Source organism: Papio anubis, chromosome 5, assembly GCF_008728515.1.
Source record: "Papio anubis isolate 15944 chromosome 5, Panubis1.0, whole genome shotgun sequence".
NCBI lineage: Eukaryota > Metazoa > Chordata > Mammalia > Primates > Cercopithecidae > Papio > Papio anubis.
In genome coordinates, this window is record NC_044980.1 from 13141996 (window position 1) to 13165551 (window position 23556).

Here is a 23556-nt window from a genome sequence, read left to right on the forward strand (position 1 = left end):
TCACACCGCTGCACTCCAGCCTGGGTGACAGAGCGAGACTCTGTCTCAAAAAACAAAAACAAAATAAAACCAAAAAACCTTCCTTGCAGTACGTAAAAAGATATTAAAACGAGAAGAACTGGGACACATTTAAGCAGTGTCTACAGGGAAATTTATAGCACTAAATGCCCACAAGAGAAAGCTGGAAAGATCTAAAATTGACACCCTAACATCACAATTAAAAGAACTAGAAAAGCAAGAGCAAACACATTCAAAAGCTAGCAGAAGGCAAGAAATAACTAAGATCAGAGCAGAACTGAAAGAGATAGAGACACGAAAAACCCTTCAAAAAATCAATGAATCTAGGAGCTGTTTTTTTAAAAAAAAGATCAACAAAATTTATAGACAGCTAGCAAGACTAATAAAGAAGAAAAGAGAGAATCAAATCGATTGATAAATATGATAATATTTAAAATAAAAAATGATAAAGGGGATATCACCACCGATCCCACAGAAATATAAACTACCATCAGAGAATACTATAAGCACCTCTACACAAATAAACTAGAAAATATAGAAGAAATGGATAAATTTCTAGATACATACACCCTCCCAAGACTAAACCAGGAAGAAGTTGAATCTCTGAATAGGCCAATAACAGGCTCTGAAACTGAGGCAATAATTAATAGCCTACCAACCAAAAAAAGTCCAGGACCAGATGGATTCACAGCCAAATTCTACCAGAGGTAAAAACAGAAGCTAGTACCATTCCTTCTGAAACTATTCCAATCAATAGAAAAAGAGGGAATCCTCCCTAACTCATTTTATGAGACCAACATCATCCTGATACCAAAGCCTGGCAGAGACACAATAAAAAAGAATTTTAGACCAATATCCCTGATGAACATCGACGCAAAAATCCTCAATAAAATACTGGCAAACTGAATCCAGCAGCACATAAAAAAGCTTATCCACCATGATCAAGTGGGCTTCATCCCTGGGATGCAAGGCTGGTTCAACATATGCAAATCAATAAAGGTAATCCATCACATAAACAGAACCAACTACAAAAAAACCACACGATTATCTCAATAGATGCAGAAAAGGCCTTTGACAAAATTCAACAGCCTTCATGCTGAAAACTCTCAACAAACAAGGTATTAATGCAACGTATCTCAAAATAATAGGAATTATGTATGACAAACCCACACCCAATACCATACAGAATGGGCAAAAACTGGAAGCATTCCCTTTGAAAACCAGCACAAGACAGGGATGCCCTCTCTCACCACTCCTATTCAACATAGTGTTGGAAGTTCTGGCCAGGGCAATCAGGCAAGAGAAAGAAATAAAGGGTATTCAATTAGGAAATGAGGAAGTCAAATTGTCCCTGTTTGCAGATGGCATGATTGTATATTTAGAAAACCCCATCATCTCAGCCCAAAATCTCCTTAAGTTGATAAGCAACTTCAGCAAAATCTCAGGATACAAAACCAATGTGCAAAAATCAAAAGCATTCCTATACACCATTAACAGACAAACAGAGAGCCAAATCATGAGTGAACTCCCATTCACAATTTCTACAAAGAGAATAAAATACCTAGGAATCCAACTTACAAGGGCTGTGAAGGACCTCTTCAAGGAGAACTACAAACCACTGCTCAACGAAATAAAAGAAGACACAAACAAATGGAAGAATATTCTATGCTCACGGATAGAAGGAATCAATATCATGAAAATGGCCATACTGCCCAAAGTAATTTATAGATTCAATGCCATCCCCATCAAGCTACCAACGACTTCCTTCACAGAATTGAAAAAAACTACTTTAAATTTCATATGGAACCAAAAAAGAGCCTGCATTGCCAAGAAAATCCTATGCCAAAAGAACAAAGCTGGAGGCATCACGCTACCTGACTTCAAACTATACTACAAGGCTACAGTAAGCGAAACAGCATGGTACTGGTACCAAAATAGAGAGATAGACCAATAGAACAGAACAGAGGTCTCAGAAATAACACCACACATGTACAACCATCTGATCTTTGACAAATCTGACAAAAACAAGAAATGGGGAAAGAATTCCCTATTTAATAAACGGTGCTGGGAAAACTGGCTAGCCATATGTAGAAAGCTGAAACTGGATCCCTTCCTTAAACCTTATACAAAAATTAATTCAAGATGAATTAAAGACTTAAATGTTGGACCTAAAACCATAAAAACCCTAGAGGAAAACCTAGGCAATACCATTCAGTACATAGGCATGGGCAAGGATCTCATGACTAAAGCACCAAAAGCAATGGCAACAAAAGCCAAAATAGACAAATGGGATCTAATTAAACCAAAGAGCTACTGCACAGCAAAAGGAACTACCATCAGAGTGAACAGGCAATCTACAGAATGGGAGAAAAATTTTGCAATCTACCCATCTGATAAAGGGCTAATATCTAGAATCTATGAAGAACTCAAACAAATTTACAAGAAAAAAACAACCCCATCAAAAAGTGGGCAAAGGATATGAACAGACACTTCTCAAAAGAAGACATCAATGCAGCCAACAGACACATGAAAAAATGCTCATCATCACTGTTCATCAGAGAAATGCAAATCAAAGCCACAATGAGACACCATCTCATGCCAGTTAGAATGGCAATCATTAAAAAGTCAGGAAACAACAGATGCTGGAGAAGATGTGGAGAAATAGGAGTGTTTTTACACTGTTGGTGGCAGTGTAAATTAGTTCAACCATTGTGGAAGAACAGTGTAGTGATTCCTCAAGGACCTAGAACTAGAATTACCATTTGACCCAGCAATCCCACAACTGGGTATATACCAAAACGATTATAAATCATGCTACTATGAAGACACATGCACACATATGTTTATTGCGGCACTGTTCACAAAGCAAAGACTTGGAACCAACCCAAATGTCCATCAGTGATAGAGTGGATTAAGAAAATGTGGCACATATATACCATGAAATACTATGCAGCCATAAAAAAGGATGAGTTAATGTTCTTTGCCAGGACATGGATAAAGCTGGAAACCATCATTCTCAGCAAACTATCAAAGGAACAGAAAACCAAACACCACATGTTCTCACTCATAGGTGGGAGTTGAACAATCAGATCACTTGGACACAGGGCAGGGAACATCACACACTGGGGCCTGTCTAGGGTGGGAGGCTGGGGGAGGGATAGCATTAGAGAAATACCTAATGTAAATGATGAGTTGATGAGTGCAGCAAACCAACATGGCACATGTATACCTAAGTATCAAATCTGCACCTTGTGCACATATATCCTAGAACTTACATAAATAAAGAAATAAACAAATAAATAAATAACTGAAAAAAGGGACACTGGAAGGGGAAGGAAGAGGATGTGAGGAGAGGACTCCAGGCTCTTGACTGGTGTTCTCGTGTCCATGGTAGCGCAATGTGGCTTGGGAATCAACTGTCCTTCAAAATGTATGCATCTATGAAGACACATGTGCTAGACCAGAGTCTAGCACTGCAAAGCAAGCAGAAAGGGCTTTGAAGTTCTCAGACTCCAGAAGCTTCAAAACTCGAAAGCTCATTTCATTTCTATCACTGTAGGAATCTACTAATGCATGATTTTAAATCATGTTAAAGATGTTGTATAAATACAGAAGAAAGTGGAGGTATATTAAGATAAAATAAATTCTCCTTCTCTTATCCAAAGAATGTTTTATTTCACGACAAAAACAAACCAGTTAAAAGTGACTTTTATGAACAAGATATAACCACAAAATGAGATAAAATATAAGACAAAAAAAGCAAAACTCTATACAACTATCCTTGAGAATCTTCACAGTAATTGCACATTGTACGTTTTCATCACGATTTTATTTATTTATTTATTTATTTATTTATTTATTTGAGACAGTGTCTTGCTCTGTTGCCCAGGCTGGAGTGCAATCTTGGCTCACTGCAGCCTCTCCCTCCTGGGTTCAAGTGATTCTCCTGCCTCAGCTTCCCAACAGCTGGGATTACAGGTGCCCACCACCACACCCAGCTAATTTTTGTATTTTTAGGAGAGACAGGGTTTCACTATGTTGGCCAAGCTAGTCTCAAACTCCCCACCTGAGGTGATCCACCCACCTCGGCCTCCCAATGTGCTGGGATTACAGGCATGAGCTACTGTGCCTGGCCTCATCATTTTAATGAATAATAGCAAGGAATGTGAAAATTTTTCACCATTTTTAAATTGAATGAGATATAAATGTATCACAACTCATTCAATTACAAATCTCCCATGAAATAGTACAATGGCAAAAATAATTTCATATCCCCCCCTACATAAATGCAAAATTGTTTAATGTACTAGGCTAAATTTGCTCTTTTCAATGAATTTAAATGCACCTCTAGATGGCCAATTAGGACTTTCAGACATTCCCATGTTTGTTAATGAGAACACTTTTTGGCACATGAAGATTTTATTTATTGGGAGGCTTTATCAAGAGCTAAAATGTATTATGTGGGATAGTCAGAGTAATACAGAGTAATAACCACACACCTATACTTTCTTCCCCTCCACTGCAACCCTAATTTTTTTGAAATGATAGGAAATCACCACTATCACCACTAAGCTATACATGTCATAAAAGAGTTAAATCGACAAAAGCACAACAAAATAGGGAGAAAAATTAAGTAACTTGAGAAGCTAGAAGTTGAGACTTCTTTCCATTTTTAGAATTGTTGCAGATTCAATAGTTACCTAATGAGTGTGGAAGTTTGGTAAGACCTCCTGAAGGCCTGAAACACAATGCATATTGGCTATGCCTTCTCTGAAATGCTTGGAACCAGAAGTGTTTTGTATTTTGAACATTTTCGGATTTGGGAATATTTGCATATATATAATGAGTTATCTTGGGGATGGTACCCAAATCTAAACATAAAAGCCATTTGTGTTTCCTGTATACACTTTATGTACCTAGCCAGGAAGTAATTTTATACACTATGTATGTATGTGTGTATGTATTTAAATGTGTATTTATATGTTTATTTAAATTTTATTTTAAAATATTTAAAATTAAATATTTCATATTTATACAATTTTGCACATGAAATATTCGTGAACCTTGAACAATACACATTGGACATGCTTGCATGGGGGAATCTGGTAGTGTGCTGAAAAGATACGAAAGCTGGAGGGTGCTCCAGCTTTTCAGAAGGGAGGTTGGGCTGGACCAACCTCCAGTACCCAGATTGGGTGCTCCCAATCTCTTTGATTGGTGTTCCCACCTCATCCATTGTTTTGCTGTTATGAACTGTGGTCCAGTTAATAAAACCAAGTAGATATGTTCACTTATTAGATTACTGCCTGTGTCCCCCACTAGAAGGTAAGGAGGGAAGGCACCTTGTCTTCCCTATTTTCCTCATTACTTTTTGAGCTTGCCAGCGCTCAAAAAGTTTTGGACTTTGGGGCAACCTGAATTTCAGATGTTCAGATTAGCCATGCTCCTCCTGTACTGCATGTTCTACTCCTTTAGATAGCTATCCATTTGGGGCTGTTTGAAAAAAACTGTACACTTGGACATCTGGTCTGTCTGAGCTAGATGTTCCATAACATCACAAAAATAAGCACATTCAAACATCAACTCCTATTCCTTGCTCAGCACAACGTCTGCACCCCTTTGGGGTGTTCAACTCAGAAACTGGCACCAACTACCTATTGCCCCATCCAAACATTTCCATATCTAACAAGACTGAGTTTTTCTATTATAATTTCAACACTGCTTTCTAAAGTATCTCTTCCTACCTAAACGACAGTAGGACCCCATCCCATTATGTCTTTCTTTCTCACAGGGATTAATGTCACGACCTCTTAAATTACTTTCCCTGACTACAGTCAATCCTGGAAACTTCTTTATGAGTCATATACAATGGCTATATTGCATGATTTATAAATTTACCTAGAATTTTTTGTCTCCCCCAAAGAAATCCGTCGAAAGAATCACCGGTCATCTGTGTAGTATTCTGCCACCCATATTCCTCCCAATCTCTTTGATTGGTGTTCCCACCTCATCCATTGTTTTGCTGTTATGAACTGTGGTCCAGTTAATAAAACCAAGTAGATATGTTCGCTTATTAGATTATTGCCTGTGTCCTCCACTAGAAGGTAAGGAGGGAAAGCATCTTGTCTTCCCTATTTTCCTCATTATTTCATCCTCAGTGTTTAGAAGGGTGTCTGGTACTACATGTTTGTTGGTAAATATTTTTTACATAGATAAATAAATACAAGAAACCTGGAGTCATCTTTGACTTTTCTCACTGTCTCCTATGCCTCTCCTCCAACGACCTTGATATGGTTTGGATCTGTGTCCCCACCCAAATCTCATGTGGAATTATCATCCCCAATGTTGGAGGTGGGGCCTGGTGGGAGGTGACTGGATCATGGAGGTGGTTTCTAATGGTTTAGCACCATCGCCCCAGCGCTGTCTCATGAGTGAGTTCTCACGAGATCTGGTTGCTTACAAGTGTGTAGCGCCTCCACCTTCGCTCTCGCTCCGGCTCCGGCCATATGAGAAGTGTCTACTCCCCCTTCCAACATAATTGAAAGTTTTCTGAGGCCTCCCCAGTCTTGTTTCCTGTATAGTCTGTGGAATCATGAGCCAATTAAACCTCTTTTCTTTATAAATTACCCAGTCTAAGGTCGTTCTTTATAGTAATGCAAGAACAGACTAACATAAACCTCTACTCAACCAATCACAAGTTCTGGCAGTTCCACTTCCTAGTCAAGGTTGAATGCATTCTTGTTCTGTTTCCTTTCTCACTTTTACCATCTTGGTCCAGTCCAACCTCCCTTCTGAAAACCGACTGCAACTGTGTCCTCTCAGGTCTCTCTGAGTGCAGCCATGTCTCTTGCATCTTGTTTTCCACTCTACCTCCAGAACGAGCTTTCCAAAGGGCAATGCAATCCTCCTCAGGACTCCAGGGGGTTCCTCGTTAGTGACTTACAGGGAACTCCATGGTGCCCACTACTTACTCCTCTAGTCTCACTTCCAGACAGTCCTTCTCACTGTCTTTGTTCTGGACCCTTAGGATCTTAGTTCATTTATATTCAGTTAAAAAAAAAAAAACATATAGACTATGAAGTGGTGTTCACCTTACAGGCTGGCTTACAGCATTCATTATGAGATCCTTTCTTATATATTTCTAGAGTAGCTATTTCTAAGCCCAAAAAGAACTCTCAGGATTATCATTAGCCAAATTCACTTTGTGAAATATTGATTTAGATGAATGATCTTCTAAAACATGTCACTTCTCTCAATCCAGTTACTGATTTTAAAAAAATTAAGTCTCTAGCAAGGACTTGTACTAAGGACCTATACTGTTCTTTAAGAATAGACAATCACTTTACTCTGAAATTGGAGAATCATAGTCAGCATGACAGCATCTTATGCAATTTATAAAACCTAAACAAGATTCCAATCTCATTGTCTATCTACACACACAGGATATCATCATTAACCCAAGCTGTGACAGCAGCATTTTAAGACATGAAAACCAGATGGTCAGAAAACCAGGTAGGCTGAGGAATGGAGCTCCCCTCTGGCTCTTTTCTGAGCTAGCAGCCCTAAACCTAAGAACAATTCAGTTACTGAATTAATTTCTTATTAGACAACTCAGCTTTCATAATTCCTAGAAATTAATGTAAATATTAAATTCCCCCAAGTAATGATCAACTCTTTCATTATGCTGATTTATATAATCCCCTATGGAAACTAATCAGCTCCTCCTCCGGACTCCACAGTACAGCATTGAGATTCTGCCGTAAGTACCACTTATCTCGCCAATCACATTTGGTTATGCACATGCCTGTTTCCCCAACAAGACAAAGGGAGGAAAGCAACATCGGGAAGGGTATTGGAAGGATCATGTGCAGCTGAGGCGATGGTGCATTGCCTAGTTCTTAGGTACAACAGTCACATAGTCATCTTTGTGAAAGACAGACAGTGCAAAATCTGCACCATCTTACATAACAACTCTGACTAGGCTGAAAGACAGGAAAAACAAATTAAACTACTGCTTCTCACATTGATCAACTCTGTGATTTCATGTAAGCCACTTAATATTTCTGGGTATAATACAACCCAGAAATGAGAGTGCATATAGATACATAAATCATATGTACATACATATATATGCATATGAATATGCATATATGCATTATGCATTAATGATATAATATATATGAAAGCAATTCATGAGCTTGCTACAGAGTACTATGCATTAATGATATATATGAAAGCAATCTGTGAGCTTGATGTAGTACAAAATGTAAAGCTATTTTATTTTTTCTGTGTATCTCTATATGCTAGCACCTAAATCATTTTTCATGCATGTTACATACAATGAAATAGAAATATAAAATACACTTAATTTTAGTTTTTCATATATGTGCTATTAGCTAAAACATAAAAATGGAGAGTTACAGTCTTTATTAAGAAATCTAGGCCGGGCGCGGTGGCTCAAGCCTGTAATCCCAGCACTTTGGGAGGCCGAGACGGGCGGATCACGAGGTCAGGAGATCGAGACCATCCTGGCTAACACGGTGAAACCCCGTCTCTACTAAAAAATACAAAAAAAAAACTAGCCGGGCGCGGTGGCGGGCGCCTGTAGTCCCAGCTACTCCGGAGGCTGAGGCAGGAGAATGGCGTGAACCCGGGAGGCGGAGCTTGCAGTGAGCTGAGATCCGGCCACTGCACTCCAGCCTGGGCGGCAGAGCGAGACTCCGTCTCAAAAAAAAAAAAAAAGAAATCTATTGCCTAATAACATCTTCCCATTTTATTGTAATTCACTAAGACCAAACGAAAATAGTCTTACATTAGGAAAGTTTAAAATGCTCAACAGTACATTGTAAAAAGTAAACTACATCAAAGATCACAAGAAAATACAATAATGCATAGCTGGAAGCTAAAAATAAAACAAGCGCACTAAGTGATAAACCAGCCCTTTAGATATTAATATAGATAAAGGAAGGCCATTGGAAGGAAGCATGTGGGTGCACAGCACAGCACAGCACAGCACATGGACCCTGGTTTCCAGCTTCGGTTCTGCCACCAACTAAGTGAATTCAGACAATGCTTGAATCTCCTTCCACCTGAGTACCTCAGTCTTAACAGTAACACCTGACATTTTAAGAGAGCTTTATGATACAAATATACTTTCACATATTATCTCTTAGGAAACTAGTCTTCAAACTGTGTTCTGAGGAACCAAAAGGATCTTCTGCAACCACACGGATCCCTTGCAGGAAGAAAAGATGAGGCAGGAATGAGCTCCAGGACCCCAGCTCCAATTCCACCAAAGCAAATCCATGTTAACTTATTTTATAGATTAATCTACCGCACAAGATGTCATTTGGAAAAGTGGTTCTGGGTCCAAAAAAAAAACTATGGAATTTCCATCCAGGCTCTAGGAGTCTTATTTTTTAAAAAATAAAACCTATTGCTACGCAACCATTTGTAAGATGGTGGCTATATTCAAAACACTTTATAATTAATTTTAGAAAACTTTTCAGAATTTATCTTAAGTAATTTTTGCTGTCTTCTTTTCACTTTATATTGCTTAAATTTCTACTTCTATGTATGAATTATTTTCAAAAATAAAAAAATTAAAACAATATTAATTTGGGGGAAAAAATGAGGAATCTTTCTTAAGAAACTGACTAAATTCCCTTAGCCAAAAAATGGGATGACTGTATAATTTTTGTCCAAACCAGATACTTTTGATAGTGGCAAAGGATGCTATTAATTATTAATCTGAGACAATGAAAATAACCTGGATTGTCCCAGGCAAAAAGTGACAAATAGTCCTTCTACTGATGAAAGATGTGAAAGTTACATCATGATGAAAACAACCTGTCAGGAACAGACATGTGCCCTTCATTGGACAGTGTGCCATCATGGTAACAGCTGAGAAATGGACAGTATCTATTTTCTCATCTATGATTTCAGTTTGGTTGGGATCCAGATACATGAGAGACGCAGAGACAAACGCTCTACTCCATCAGCCCTGTTTAGCATGAATGACTGAAAATTACAGTGAGAAAGTTAATTACAACAGTTTGGCTAATTGAAAGCTTTCTCAAACTAATGAGTCTTGCTTAATAGAAAGCCCTGATGCTCAACAGTCAAAACAGTCTCCGGCACTAAACAGAGTGGATGATCCTGTGATGCTTCTGAACAGAAAAAAGAAACAGTGACGTGTTAACTCCACCTTAACACTGAAGAACAGTGGGGAATCAGGCTAAAGCCTTGTGTATCAGATAATGGGAGCCTAAAGAATACTTTATTCTTCTTCTATTTATTATATTTGAATATGGTACCACTTCTAGAAATTTATTATATGGTTTATGAATTTGTATAGCAAACAACAGGTGTTCTAGATAACATATGGCTTTTTCCAGGAAATGAGTAAATATTTCATGTTAAAGAGACAGAAACCACAGATCTTTAGTATCTGGCAGAGATGTCACAGAGTTGGTAATGAAAATGCAGTGACAAGGCCTTGTTGTATAATAAAAGATTGGGCTGGCCTTTGTTCCTGGAAATGTCCTGATAGAAAGGACTCTGTTATTCACATGGGCCCCTCATACCACTCACGCCAACCACTCATCACCAACCATGTGATGAGAAGGTTGAGGTTTTAAGTCACATGATATCAGTTGACCTGGGAGGGGAGCTGATGGAGATTTGAGTTCAGTCTTAAAGATCTTGGCTGAGCACAGTGGTTCATGCCTGTAATCCCAGTACTTTGGGAGGCTGAGGCAGGTGGATCACAAGGTCAAGAGATCTAGATCATCCTGGCCATCATGGTGAAACCCCATCTCTACCAAAAATACAAAAATTAGTGGGGTGTGGTGGCCCACACCTGTAGTACCAGCTACTCAGGAGGCTGAGGCAGAAGAATCACTTGAACCCTGGAGGTGGAGGTTGCAGTGAGCCAAGATCGTGCCACTGTGCTACAGCCTAGTGACAGAGCGAGGCTCTGTTTCAAAACAAATAAAAAGATCTGAGTCCTGTCCTATGGCCAATGATGTGATCAAGTATGCCTATGTAATAAAACCCCAATAAAAACTCAGGACACCACAGCTCTAGTGAACGTCCAGGTTGGTGATATACATGATATACCTGGAAAGTAGCACATTCTGAGGACAGGGAAGGTTTGCATTTGGGACCCTCCCAAACCTTGCCCTCTGCATCTTTTCTTTTGACTGATACTTATTTGTATCTTTGTAAGAAAGCTGTAATAATAATCACAGCACTTCTCTGAGTTCTGTAAGTCATTCTGGTGAATTATGGAAACTGAGAGGGCTGAGGGAATGGCCTAATTTGTAGCCACTTGGTCAGAGGTATGGGTCTCTTGAGAACCCCAAGCTCATGGCTGGTGACTGAGTGAGGGCAGTCTTGTGGGACTTGGCCCTTAACTTGTGAAATCTGCATCAGCTCTGCCATAGTTACTGTCAGAATTACACTGTAGGCCTAAAGAGTTAATACAGTCTCATGAAGTGTGGATCATTAGAAAATCACCCCACATAATGAAAAAATACCACACTCTGATCTGATTTTTTTAAAAACCTTTACCCTCAAATAACATTATAATTATAACCTTTAAAGAGAATGTCCTCCTAAGGTAAAACTAATGAAAGCTCTTTAATTGTAAAGCAGTATTAAAGGAACACATACAATGTTAGCATCTTGCCAACCTAGGGTAATTTAACGTGTCATTTCCCAAACACAAGAATGCCACTGCTGAGTCACTGCAATTTGGGGTTGACCTCCATCCAGATCTGCCCACCCAGACACTATATGAATGGTATTTATTTGACAGAAGAACAGCCCATACTGAAAATCTCGTCTCCTCCAGAAGAGTATAATGAAGTTGACAGTCTTATTTAGAAGTTTAATCAATGGCCTTAGTGTATTGGCACTCCACTGTCACCAATTAAATTAAGTGATAAAATGTCGTGATTTAGCCATGCCTTCAACAAGTTTCATTGCTCTGATATTTTCATTCCAACAACTAAAGAACAACAAAGTTCATTAAAAGCAGAGTTCTTTGGATTTGTATTCGCTAAAAATTTCCCTTCCATTTGCATTTATGACATATATCTGGTAATATATGAATGTCCTAATAAAAATATGAGAGATCATTTGCAAATCACTGAAGCATGTACTGACATTTAGGATTTCCTTCTCAGTTTCAATAAGGTCTTGTACAATTTAGGACCAGGAGAAAAAGAACCATTTAAGCCACTGCAAACCTAGGTCATTCCTGGTGGTTTCATTGGAAAAAAAAAATAAACAATGCAAACTTGAGGGGTTTTTCTTTCTCTCACACTTCTGTGATACATAGAGTAAAATATTTCATATCTAAGGGTCTAAGATTTTATACTTTGTTGCAACTGAGGATGGGAGCCAGGGTGGAATGTTAAGTCATGGAACAACAAGATTAAAGTGGCATTTTAGGAAATGGGGATTGGAAGGTATAATAGCTAGACTGAAAGAGAATTCAACTTGAACCAATCCTAGCTGCGGATTCTTCCATGCCAATACCCTGCTATGCAATCATGCAGAAGTGGATTACCTAGAGGTAAACAAGGAGCATGAAGATAAGGAAACAGATGTGAAATGCATTTCTTTTGGTACTGTAACAGCCTTTGAGACCTGAGCAAGATGGATGCATTAAAGATGACTGCAAAGTGCCTAGCCTCAAAGAGTATTAGGAACACCTTCAGGCAAGCAGACTCTAGGGAGAGGAAGTAGGTTTAGGTGGGGAATAAATGATTTTCTTTCAGTTTTGGATTGTGCATGTTCACAATGTTTTCTACATAGATATTTTAAACCGCATTGAGGCCTATAGCACCTTATATAACCTTTTAATGCTTCCATAATTTAAGATGTTATAATCTAACTAGGGAAACTATTGCAGTTGAATAAATGAAAGAATGAAAAACGTAAGTGGGTGATTTATCATGGCTATGAAAGTTCAGATGAATTTCAGATGAAGCAGAATAGTAGAGATTTGGGCCTCCAAAGTTTGTCACAAACTTGGGCTTACTGAGCCATACCAAAGAGCCAGTACCTGGAACATCAGTGGGGTGGTTGCAGAGGAAAAATTCAGACTCTTGATCATGTGACATTCAGGATCATATCTGGACATAAATCCTTTAATTATGACTGTTTTGGCTGTTCCTTGTTCACCAATTAATAGTACAGCCTAAAATAGTGGGAATTGAAAAAGAAAAAACAAGAAATGAAATAAATGAGTGTGATGGGCTGAATTTGTCCCCCCAAAATTCATATGCTGAATCCTCAACCCCCAGTATCTTAAAACGTGATTCTATTTGGAAATAAGGTCTTTAAAGAGGTGACTAAGGTAAAATAAAGCTGTTGGAGTGAGCCCTAGCCCACTCTAACTGGTGTCCTTATAAGAAGAGGAAATTTGTGGACAGGCATGGTGGCTCACACCTGTAATCCCAGCACTTTGGGAGGCTGAGGCAGGCAGATCATCTGAGGTCAGAAGTTTGAGACCAGCCTGGCCAACATGGTGAAATTCCGTCTGTACTAAAAATACACAAATTAGCCAGGTATGGTGGTGGGCACCTATAATCCCAGCTACTCGGGAGGCTGAGGCAGGAGAATCACTTGAACCCAAGAGGCAGAGGTAGCAGTGAGCAGAGATTACACCATTGCACTCTAGCCTGGGTGACAGAGACTCCATCTCAAAAAAAAAAAAAAGAAGAGGAAATTTGTATACACAAAGAAACACCATGGGAAGACACAGTGAGAAGGCAGCCATTTACAAGCCAAGGAGAGAGACCTCTGAAGAACGCAAGCCTGCCGACACCTTCATCCTGGACTTTCAGCTTCCAGAACAGAGAGAAAAGAAACTGCTGTTGTTTAGGCCACCCAGGCTGTGCTATTTTGTTACAACAGCCCTAGCAAACTAGCTCAGTGATCAAAGCAGAAGGAATCCTTTGGGGAAAAGCAAGTCAAAATTTACTGTCAACTCATACATAAGAAATAATTACTTACTTATGAATTAGAACGATTCAACTCATATTTTAGTGGGGAGTAATAAAAGAATAGGAGATAAGGTAACATTTTCATGGATTCAAAACTGTAACATAAAACATTTTATAATAAATGCAGGATGTTTCATGTCTTCCTTTAAAATATGCTACTGTTCATAAAAACTAAAAGTCATACCTTGCCCTGTTTAGCCATGGTTTGAATTAGAAAGTCAGTCCTCACGTTGTCAACATTTGGCACCAGAATAGAGCCATACTCTGGGGTGGTATCGGACGGATACAGGTATTCCTGGGTACGCGTGTTCCAGTGCGTCCATGTACCTGAGATGAACAGAAGACATTTCCATCTCCATAGTAATAATTCAAGTCCGAACTGTAATGAGCAGACATCCTTGACATCTTATGAGGTCACCTTCCAAATTCTCCCCATAAAATAAAGATCATTAAAATTAGCGATCTAAGTACACAAGTATGTGTTAGCTGAGTCAAAATGTCCCAAGGAACGATTTCAAGGTGTAAACCTAGGAAATACTAGGAAATATTTCAGAATTTTTAAAAAAATATATTAGTTTTCAATAGCATGATGTATAAAAATTCAGAACACAGAGTAGCGTGAATCTAAAATCATTAATCACTTTCGAATGTCGAATCTCACACACTTTTCATTAGGCAAAAGATCCTAGGCCTATGCGTATGTATATTAAATATTTAATACATTATTATATATCCATATATAGGTACTTCATTTTTTTGTATAAATGAACTTTATATATTTATAACCTTATAATATATATATTATAACCTTAAAGTATATATCCAAACAGAGATAAAGATATACAGCTGTGGGTATCTATATACCCACGTATTTGGCAAAAATATACTTTAAACTTTGTAACTTTTATATACATTGCTGATTCTATTGAATGAACGACAGAAATGGATATGATTTGGTTTTTTAAATGTTTCTTAATTCATTGAAAGTTTAGTGCACAATATATTTAACAGGAAGAAAACGTGCATTTGAAAAACAGATTTTTTAAACAGACACCACTCGGGCAGGTGTCCTCACCGTCGGGCGCCACGTAGTAGTCGAAGGCGGTGTCCCCGGGGCCCGCGGGCGGCGGCAGCTCCAGCGTCCCCGCGGGCCGCGCGCGCAGCCAGAGCTCCAGGCGGCGCCGGCCGTCCAGCTCCAGCGCCGCCCCCGCGCTCCACAGCAGCGCGAACACGAACAGCCGCCCCAGGTGCGCCCGGCTCACCTCCCCGCCTTGCTCCTGAGAAGGAAAGACACTTGTTTTTAAATTACTTGATTCTCAAACCCAAACATTGCTCTAGGGTTTCAATGAACACAGTAAACATAGAAACAAGACACTAGTTTTCCTCCAAGAACAAGGGAAAGGATGATTAAAACTGGTGAACAAATGAAGAACCAAACTGCCTTTAAAAATAACAGGGTTGGCCGGTCGCGGTGGCTCATGCCTGTAATCCCAGCACTTTGGGAGCCTGAGGTGGGCGGATCATGAGGTCAGGAGATCGAGACCATCCTGGCTAACACGGTGAAACCCCCTCTCTACTAAAAATACAAACAATTAGCCGTGCGTGGTGGCGGGCGCCTGTAGTCCCAGCTACGCAGGAGGCTGAGGCAGGAGAATGGCGTGAACCCGGGAGGTGGAGCTTGCAGTGAGCCGAGATCGCGCCACTGCACTCCAGCCTGGGCAACGGAGCGAGACTCCGTCTCCAAAATAATAATAATAATAATAATAATAAAATAAAAATAAATTTTTTTTAAAAACAGAGTTTATCGCAGCACTGTTCACCACAGCCAAGTTGGAGACAACCTAAGTGTCCATCAACAGATGAATGGATAAAGAAAAGTGCTACATATACACAAGGGAGTACTATTCAGCCACAAAAAAAGAATGAGAGCCTGTCATTTGAACAACATGAATGGAACTGGAGGTTATCATGTTAAGTGAAATAAGCCAGGCACAGAAAGACAAACTTGGTATATTCTCAAGCATTTGTGGGAGCTAAAAATTAAAACAATTGAAGTCATGGAGATGGAGTAGAAGGATGGTTACCAGAGGCTAGGAAGGGGAGTAGGGAGTGGGGAGGAAGTGGGGATGATTAATGGGTACAAAAATACAGAGTGACTTAACTGCAGTCAGCAATAATTCGTTGTGCACTTTAGAGTAACTGAGGGAGTACAATTGTAATGTTCATAACACAAAGAAAATGAAGAATGAGGTGACAGATACCCCATTCACCTTGATGTGGTTATTACACATTGCATACTGGTATCAAAACATCTCATGCAACCCATAAATATACATACCTACTATGCACCCACAAAAATCAAAAATTACAACACACACAATAATAATTTTGGGATACCTGTTGCATGACTTTGTTAACCTGCAACTAAATTCCAAATCTATGGTTAGCTTTATTTTTTGTTAAAGGGATATGAAAAAATACCAAAATATGTGGGATCCATGTTTGAAATATTCCCCCTCCCCAAGAGCTCTAACCAAATCTAGTTTCAAACATAGTACTCTGCACAGCATGGCTACATTAATAAAAGAGAAAATACAGTACTCCCTGCGCAGCATGGCTACATCAATAAAAAAGAAAATACAGTACTCTCTGCGCAGCATGGCTAAGTTGATAAGAGAGATTTTCTCTAGAAAGTTGAGCAGTTTACCTTGAGAGGAATCAGGCCTTGGAGCATGTTAATGCTCTGCGTGATGACAAAGGCCTCCAGCACCTCCATCTTGTATTCTAAGTTCTGGACACAGAAGCGATACAAGTCCGGGAAAGACTCGGTGTACAGCTGACGAAGAATTTCTGCTTCTTGAGGCGAGCGTTTCTTAAGAAAACCCTGTCAGTTCACAGATAAGTGTATTCATGAAACTTACTAGCACACTAGGAAAATGGTCGTTTGGGAACAAAAATTTTAAAAGTATCTGTTAGTAACGATAATGTTTAATGATTATACCACACACGATGTTCCAGGCTTTGTTACAAACTCCTCCGCGTATTAATTCATTTAATCTTCAAAACAACCCTACAAGGTAAGAACTGTTATTATCCTCCTTTTACACATGAGGAACCAGAGGCCCAGGAAGTGTAGGTAGCCTGCTCAGGAGCCCACTGCAAGCAGGTGGCAAGTGCAGAATTCAGACCCAGAAAGCCTGGGCCCACATGTTCAGCTACTACACTATTCATATGCTCATAGATGGAGAAATAGTCTTCAATTCTTGATGAAAATATGCTGGGAGAAAATGAGAAGACACATCTAAGGAAATAACTCAGCAGGGAAAGTAAAGAATAAAAGATGAACAAAGGAAATCCATACCCAGATTTTTTTTCTTTTTTTGAGACAGGATATCACTCAGGCGGGAGTACAGTGGCATGATCTCTGTTCACTACAACCTCTGCCTCCAGGCTCAGGTGATCCTCTAGCCTCAGCCCCCCAAGTAACTGGGACCACAGGTGCATGCCACTACACCCAGCTAATTTTTGTAATTTTTGTCGAGATAGGGTTTTGCCATATTGCCCAGGCTAGTCTCAAACTCCTTGCCTCAAGCAATCTGCCTGCGTTGGCTTCCCAAAGTGCTGGGATGACAGGCATGAGCCACTGTGCCTGGCCCCCAGATGTTTTTAATAGAAAACAAAGATGTACTACAATTAGTTGTTTCTTTTTATTTCTTCTAATTTAATTAATAAACGATGTAGAAAAATATCAAGGATATTCATGAAAATGGAGAATTTAGTCATTGGGAAACCTAGTATTAAGAATCTGCACCTCATTCAGAACAACATACCACTTAACACACACAGTTTCCTTAAGATGAGGCAAGTTCTCTTAAGGTCAAGAGATCAGCTCATTCTTCACCTCAATATTTCAAGAAACAATTAGAGACTCTGAACAGAAGCAATACAATGTTGATTCTGAATTATTCATTAGTTCATGAATTTACCATGATTCTACCTCCACATAAACACAACACAGCACTTTTGAGTTGATGGAACCGAAAGACGACATTCACCAGGGCAGGTAACCAGCTTAGCTCCCTGAAGCTGACAGACTGCCAGCAACACAACTTTTCAATTGCTCTGCCCTCTAATAACTCTCAGAGCTGGCTTTCCTGTTCTAAACATTTCCAATCTGATTCTTCATGAGTCTTGCTCTTCCTAACAATTCCCAAAAAAGAAAATGCATTATTTAAAACATATAGGATATTATGAGGTGGGTGTAGCATTAACGTAAAGGTCTTATTCAGTCTCAGTATGGACAGACTATAGCAAAAGCTTATTTTATAAATATCAAACTCATGCATTAGCTAGTATTCCTTAGCTAGTTGCATAAAAGTATTTTTCAAAAATCTTTTCGAAATTGAAGTATTTCGGAAAAATCGCATATCTACATTTTCACTTGTACTTTGCTGTACCTGTGGTTTCCAAGCCTGGCTAGGTGGGAAAAAAAATGTTGTGGCACTTAAAAGAAAAAAAAAAGAGAACAATCCTGAGTTGCCTCCCAGAGATTCTAATTTGGTAAGATTGAAGTGTAACCCAATCATCTATATTTTAAAGAATTGTCATTAGTGATTACTTTTGCAAAGACAGGGCTGCAACCCTCTGCTTTTCTTCTCCTTAATGGATGGATAAGTTAATTGTGAAATCTGAAACCTTTACAACTATTTTTAGTGACACATTCAAAATATATGTCAACATCATTTTGCTGTATGATTCCCTTCTTCTTCACAGCTTCATACCAAATCTAAAGCCTTTTGCAACAGAGTTGAGTAAATTATGGAAAGACTAGTAAAAAGTTAGGATATAACCATATAGAAATAAAAGTTTTAAGATGTAATGATATAATGTAAAATAAACATCTACTTTATCTAAATTAGGAATTCAAATGTTTTCGATCAAAATCATCTTCAAAAAACTTAAGTGATGAAAATAATACAACCAACTATGTAAAACAAGATTTTTCATGTGGCTTATCTAATAAACATTCTGCTTTACATTATAATATTTATATAGCAAAATATCTAAGTTTACAAAGCATTTATTTATAATTCTGATCAGTATATTCTAGGGCACATTGCTGGTAATAAAATAATACACCTGATTATGAATTGATGAGATGTTATCTGAAATATTATTACCAAGTTCAAATTTAGAACTAATGTTATAACTAATGAATCTCATAAAAAATCCTTTTATGCAATTTTAATAAACTGACTTCAAGTTAATGTTCTAAGATGGTCCTCCTAAACTTTATGTGAGTGTGTACCTTTCAAAAATATCATGAATCCCCAAAGTGATCAAATTAAATTTTACTTATTCCATCCTCAGACACAGTTTGGCAAGACCGTTGGTTCATACAGGCCTGGCAATTACTCTACAACCCAGAGGCTGGAAATCCCAGTTCAAAAGTGATTAGAAGAGTAATGAAGAAACATGTTAGGAGCAATCAGTGTTTGAATGTCCCAGTGCATTCAAGGTATCTTCCATAAACATTAGCATAAAAATGCAATTACACTGCCATCTGCAGAAAAATTGGCACACACACTAAAAGAATGCTAAAGGGTCTGTTTTCCTTTTTAATTATACAAAAGAAGGATTCAATTATACCTCAAGAATAGGACTCCAATCAAGGATAGAAGAGCTCATGAAAACCATTCCATTTCTTGAGACGGTGGCAGGAGAAGCATTGTCAATGTTATGAGGCTCGAAAACAATCTTGCAGTTTGGAGCCATGGGAATCCGATCACCATTGGCAAGGGTTAGAGTTTTGTTATCATCCAAAACAGAATTCAGATTTTCAATCCAGATGGCATCTACTGGACCATCAAGAATTATCCAGATATGTTCCCCTAGTATACCCCACCAAAAGGAGAAAAAAAATACATACACATATGTAGCGCATGTACACATAAGTTTAAAAGAGTTTGAAGAAGTACTATATTCGATGTAATTTTCATTAATTTTTAAATACAGTTTTGCTCTAAATGAGTACCTTGTTTTATCACAAAGGATCTTCAAAGATCTTTATATCGCAGTCAAGGCCCATAATTAAATCAAAAAGTCATTTGTTTATTGGACAAATATTCATTGAGCACCTTGCACATGTCACTGTTCTAGGGGCTGGGGATATTGTGGTAAGTGAGACAATATTCTGCTTTTGCAGAGCTTACATTCTAAAGAGTAGAGATGACAAGCAAACAAATAAAGAAAAGTTTAACATACGAAAAATTAAGTAGAATGAGGGCATGGGGCATGTTTTAGATAAGGTGGTCAATAAGATATTCCAGGAAGAGAATGAAGTGATGTAAAGATCTAGAGGTAGAATATTCCAGACAGCAAGAACAGAAAGTGCTAAGCCCCTGAAGCAGGTACAGGCTTAGTGTAATACAATGGACTGAATGTTTGTGTTCCCCCAAAATATCCTCATGAACGAGATTAGTGTCCTTATAAAGAGACATCAGAGAACCCCCTTTCCCTTCTGCAACATGGGGTACAGCAAGAAATCGGCAGACTGCAACCATGAAGAAAGCCCTCGCCAGAACCCGACCATGCTGGCTCTCTGATCTCAGACTTCCAGCCTCTGGAACTATGAGAAGTGAATGTCTATTATTCATAAGCCACCCAGTCTCTAGCATCCCAAACTAAGGTGATCACGTTCTAGGAACAATAAGAAGTAGAACCTGAATGGCAAAAAGAGGAGGAGGGGGAGAGGTACATGAGGGCAGTGGGAAAGACAGAGCTATGGAACCCATTCTGGTTTGCACCTAAGTCTAAGGCGTCCAGTAGAGATCCTCATAGAGTTTTTCAGTTGGGAATTCAGGAGAGAGGTCAGGGCTGGAGATTAAAATGTGAGCGCCACCAGTTTAGAGATGGGATTTAAAGCTATGGGCCTGGGTAAGTTTCTTCTTGATAAGTGTGGAGAGAGAAGAGGGCTGAAGACAGAGGCTCTGTAACCCTTAGGCTTCTGGCACGGTCTCCTGTGTTTGTTCCCCTTTCTTCCAGACTTCTCAAGGAAGCAGAAGTGGAAAAAGAGCTAGCAGGATCCCTGCAGCCCAGGGAAGGAAGGGTTTCAAGAAAGCAGGCGATCAACGGTGCCAAATGCTACTGAGGGCAGCACCAGACTGAGAACTGGCAATTTGTATTTGACAACCTGGAGGTCAGGGGTGTCTTTGATATTGCAATTTCAGAGGAGCGCTGGGTACAAAACCTGACAGCAGTCACACAAGGAGATACTTGGAGGTAGAGAAAATGACAAACATTGGCAGAATGCTCGGCAAGAATGTCATTGTAAATTTAGGGTTTTGATTTAACAGTAGCATTCCTCTTACTTTCTCAACTACTACCTTCTCTTACTCACCAACACCACGACCTGTCTTGTGTTTCTACATTTTCTTTGTTATGCAACAACTGTGGAATTGTCTATTTCAAATAAAATGCTTTGAAAATCCTAATCAAGTTTATTCAACTAGCAATTCAAGTAAAATAAAATGGTGATCTAATCACCAGAGTCACTTTGAAAGAAAAAGCATATGTTGCCTTTTTTTAATGTGGAAAGAAGGGGGAAAAAACTCCTCTGAGCTCTTGTTCTTTTAAGTCACATTTGGTCTCTGGGTCTGTGTTTACAATGGATTACTGGAACAAATCAGAAATAAAATTTGATTTATTTCCAGTAGAAGAAAAACAATTTCTAATATGAGCACATTTTTTAAATGAAGCATTTTCATTGATCTTTGGACAATTAATATTAGCATTATCAGCTATATTCCTTAAATGAGAACTTCAATGGTACTACTTTAAACATTTTTCAGAAGGACACTGTTGCCCAAAGGGTAAACCCAGGAAGCCCAAATATCTCCTCCTTCCCCTGCTTCTTTCTCTCGCAGTTGTATTCACTGTGCCTTTTGCCTACTCACTCAGGAGTGAGGAAATCAAATGAGAAGACATCTGATATCACCTCTTCCCTCCTAGTTTATATTCTGAGAACATTGGGTTCAATTTACAAAGTCCATAAGTGAAGGACTATTCAGACTGAACCGCCAGCCCTTAATGAGTTTGTTTAAACAACTGAACACCAATGTCCATCTACACCGAATAATTTATTAGTTCAATGGAGACTTCATTTTTGCTATACACAATTTTCTCTCCCAAATAACCCATTTTCCCTGTGATTTTATAGAGAAATCAATTCTTTAAAAATAGGTTGTACTTAAATGAGAGTAACACTGGTAAAATATTCAGTGAAAATAGTTATGGTAAAATCACTTTATTCAATACTATCAATTTTCCTTAACAGCTTTTTCCATCTATTTTATTCTCAGACATCACAGGGATATGGACTTTTTTTTAGAAAATATTATTTCAAAAAAGGGAGCATTTTAAATACTGTAATCAATAATTTCATTATTTCAACATTCACAAATATCATACTGATTTATGACTTCTTAATCTTGGCTAAGATATTATACGGTGAATACAGTTGTTCTACTAATTCTGTATAGCCTCCAAGGATTTTATCTAGAAGTGTATCTCTAAAATAATCCTTGTAATTTATCTTCTACCTTTCTTTGCTCTTAATGTTTTCCTCCAAAGCGTAGAAAATATCCCATCAGTCCAGTCATTTGTGGCAACGTCCAGCCGACCAAACATCTGTGGGGCAGTAATCGCTTTGGGATTCATCCTCATTTCCCGGTGTGGTTTTCCACAATCTATACCAAGTAAATCCAAATTTTAGACATCTCAGATGGGAAGTGAACCATCATTAAGCAACATTGCACTAATTTGTGGTGTACTGTCAGCAGGTGCTCAAAATATGAAAACTGCAGAGCTACATTGAAAATATGTCTTACTGCATTCTAAGTTACCATAATTAGCTTCATTATATCATATTGACTAAAGCACTTTTTTATCTTCTTTAGAGAAAATTGCATATTGTTTGGGGCGAAAAAGGATACCACGCTGGAATTTATGAAGGTACTAATATAATCTGGAAGCTCTCTAAATTTCACGGCTCAAAAAAAATCCTTGGTTTAAGCTACACTAGATTAAATCTTGTGCCTGAAATACCACCTAGAAGATGCCTCATTCTGTCCATGATCAGCTTTGATTTGTGATATGTTTTCTTGCTCACCTTGAAAACGATAAGTTAAATGAAATTTGCATGAATCAAGGACTTTCTTTTGTGGCCAGGAAATGTTTTCAAGAAGAAATATATCCAAATCTTTCAAACCCTAAGCCGACTACTCTTCAATGGGCTGGCATTCTGTGCATAAGGGACTGTGGTTAATGAGAAGAAGAGTGAATAATAAGGTTTAAGGTACAAAATTATAAAAATGGGCTGGGTGCGGTGGCTCACGCCTGTAATCCCAGCACTTTGGGGGACCGAGGCAGGCAGATCACAAGGTTGGGAGTTCGAGACTAGCCTAGCCAACATGGTGAAACCCCATCTCTAGTAAAAATACAAAAATTAGCCGGGCGTGGT

The 23556-nt window shown here is 38.6% G+C and overlaps 1 protein-coding gene across 1 annotated transcript in view; it reads right to left on the reverse strand.

The window, feature by feature from the left end:
- Window positions 1–23556, reverse strand: part of DNAH5 (dynein axonemal heavy chain 5) — a 239087-nt gene that overhangs the window by 101880 nt on the left and 113651 nt on the right. Inside the window, exons 42-47 of the mRNA XM_031666810.1 lie at window positions 22637–22783; window positions 19686–19927; window positions 16744–16920; window positions 15112–15313; window positions 14221–14363; window positions 13094–13228 (exon numbers count right to left, since the gene is read on the reverse strand). Coding sequence (XP_031522670.1) covers window positions 13094–13228; window positions 14221–14363; window positions 15112–15313; window positions 16744–16920; window positions 19686–19927; window positions 22637–22783 — 1046 coding nt within the window. The remainder of the gene's footprint in view (window positions 1–13093; window positions 13229–14220; window positions 14364–15111; window positions 15314–16743; window positions 16921–19685; window positions 19928–22636; window positions 22784–23556) is intronic.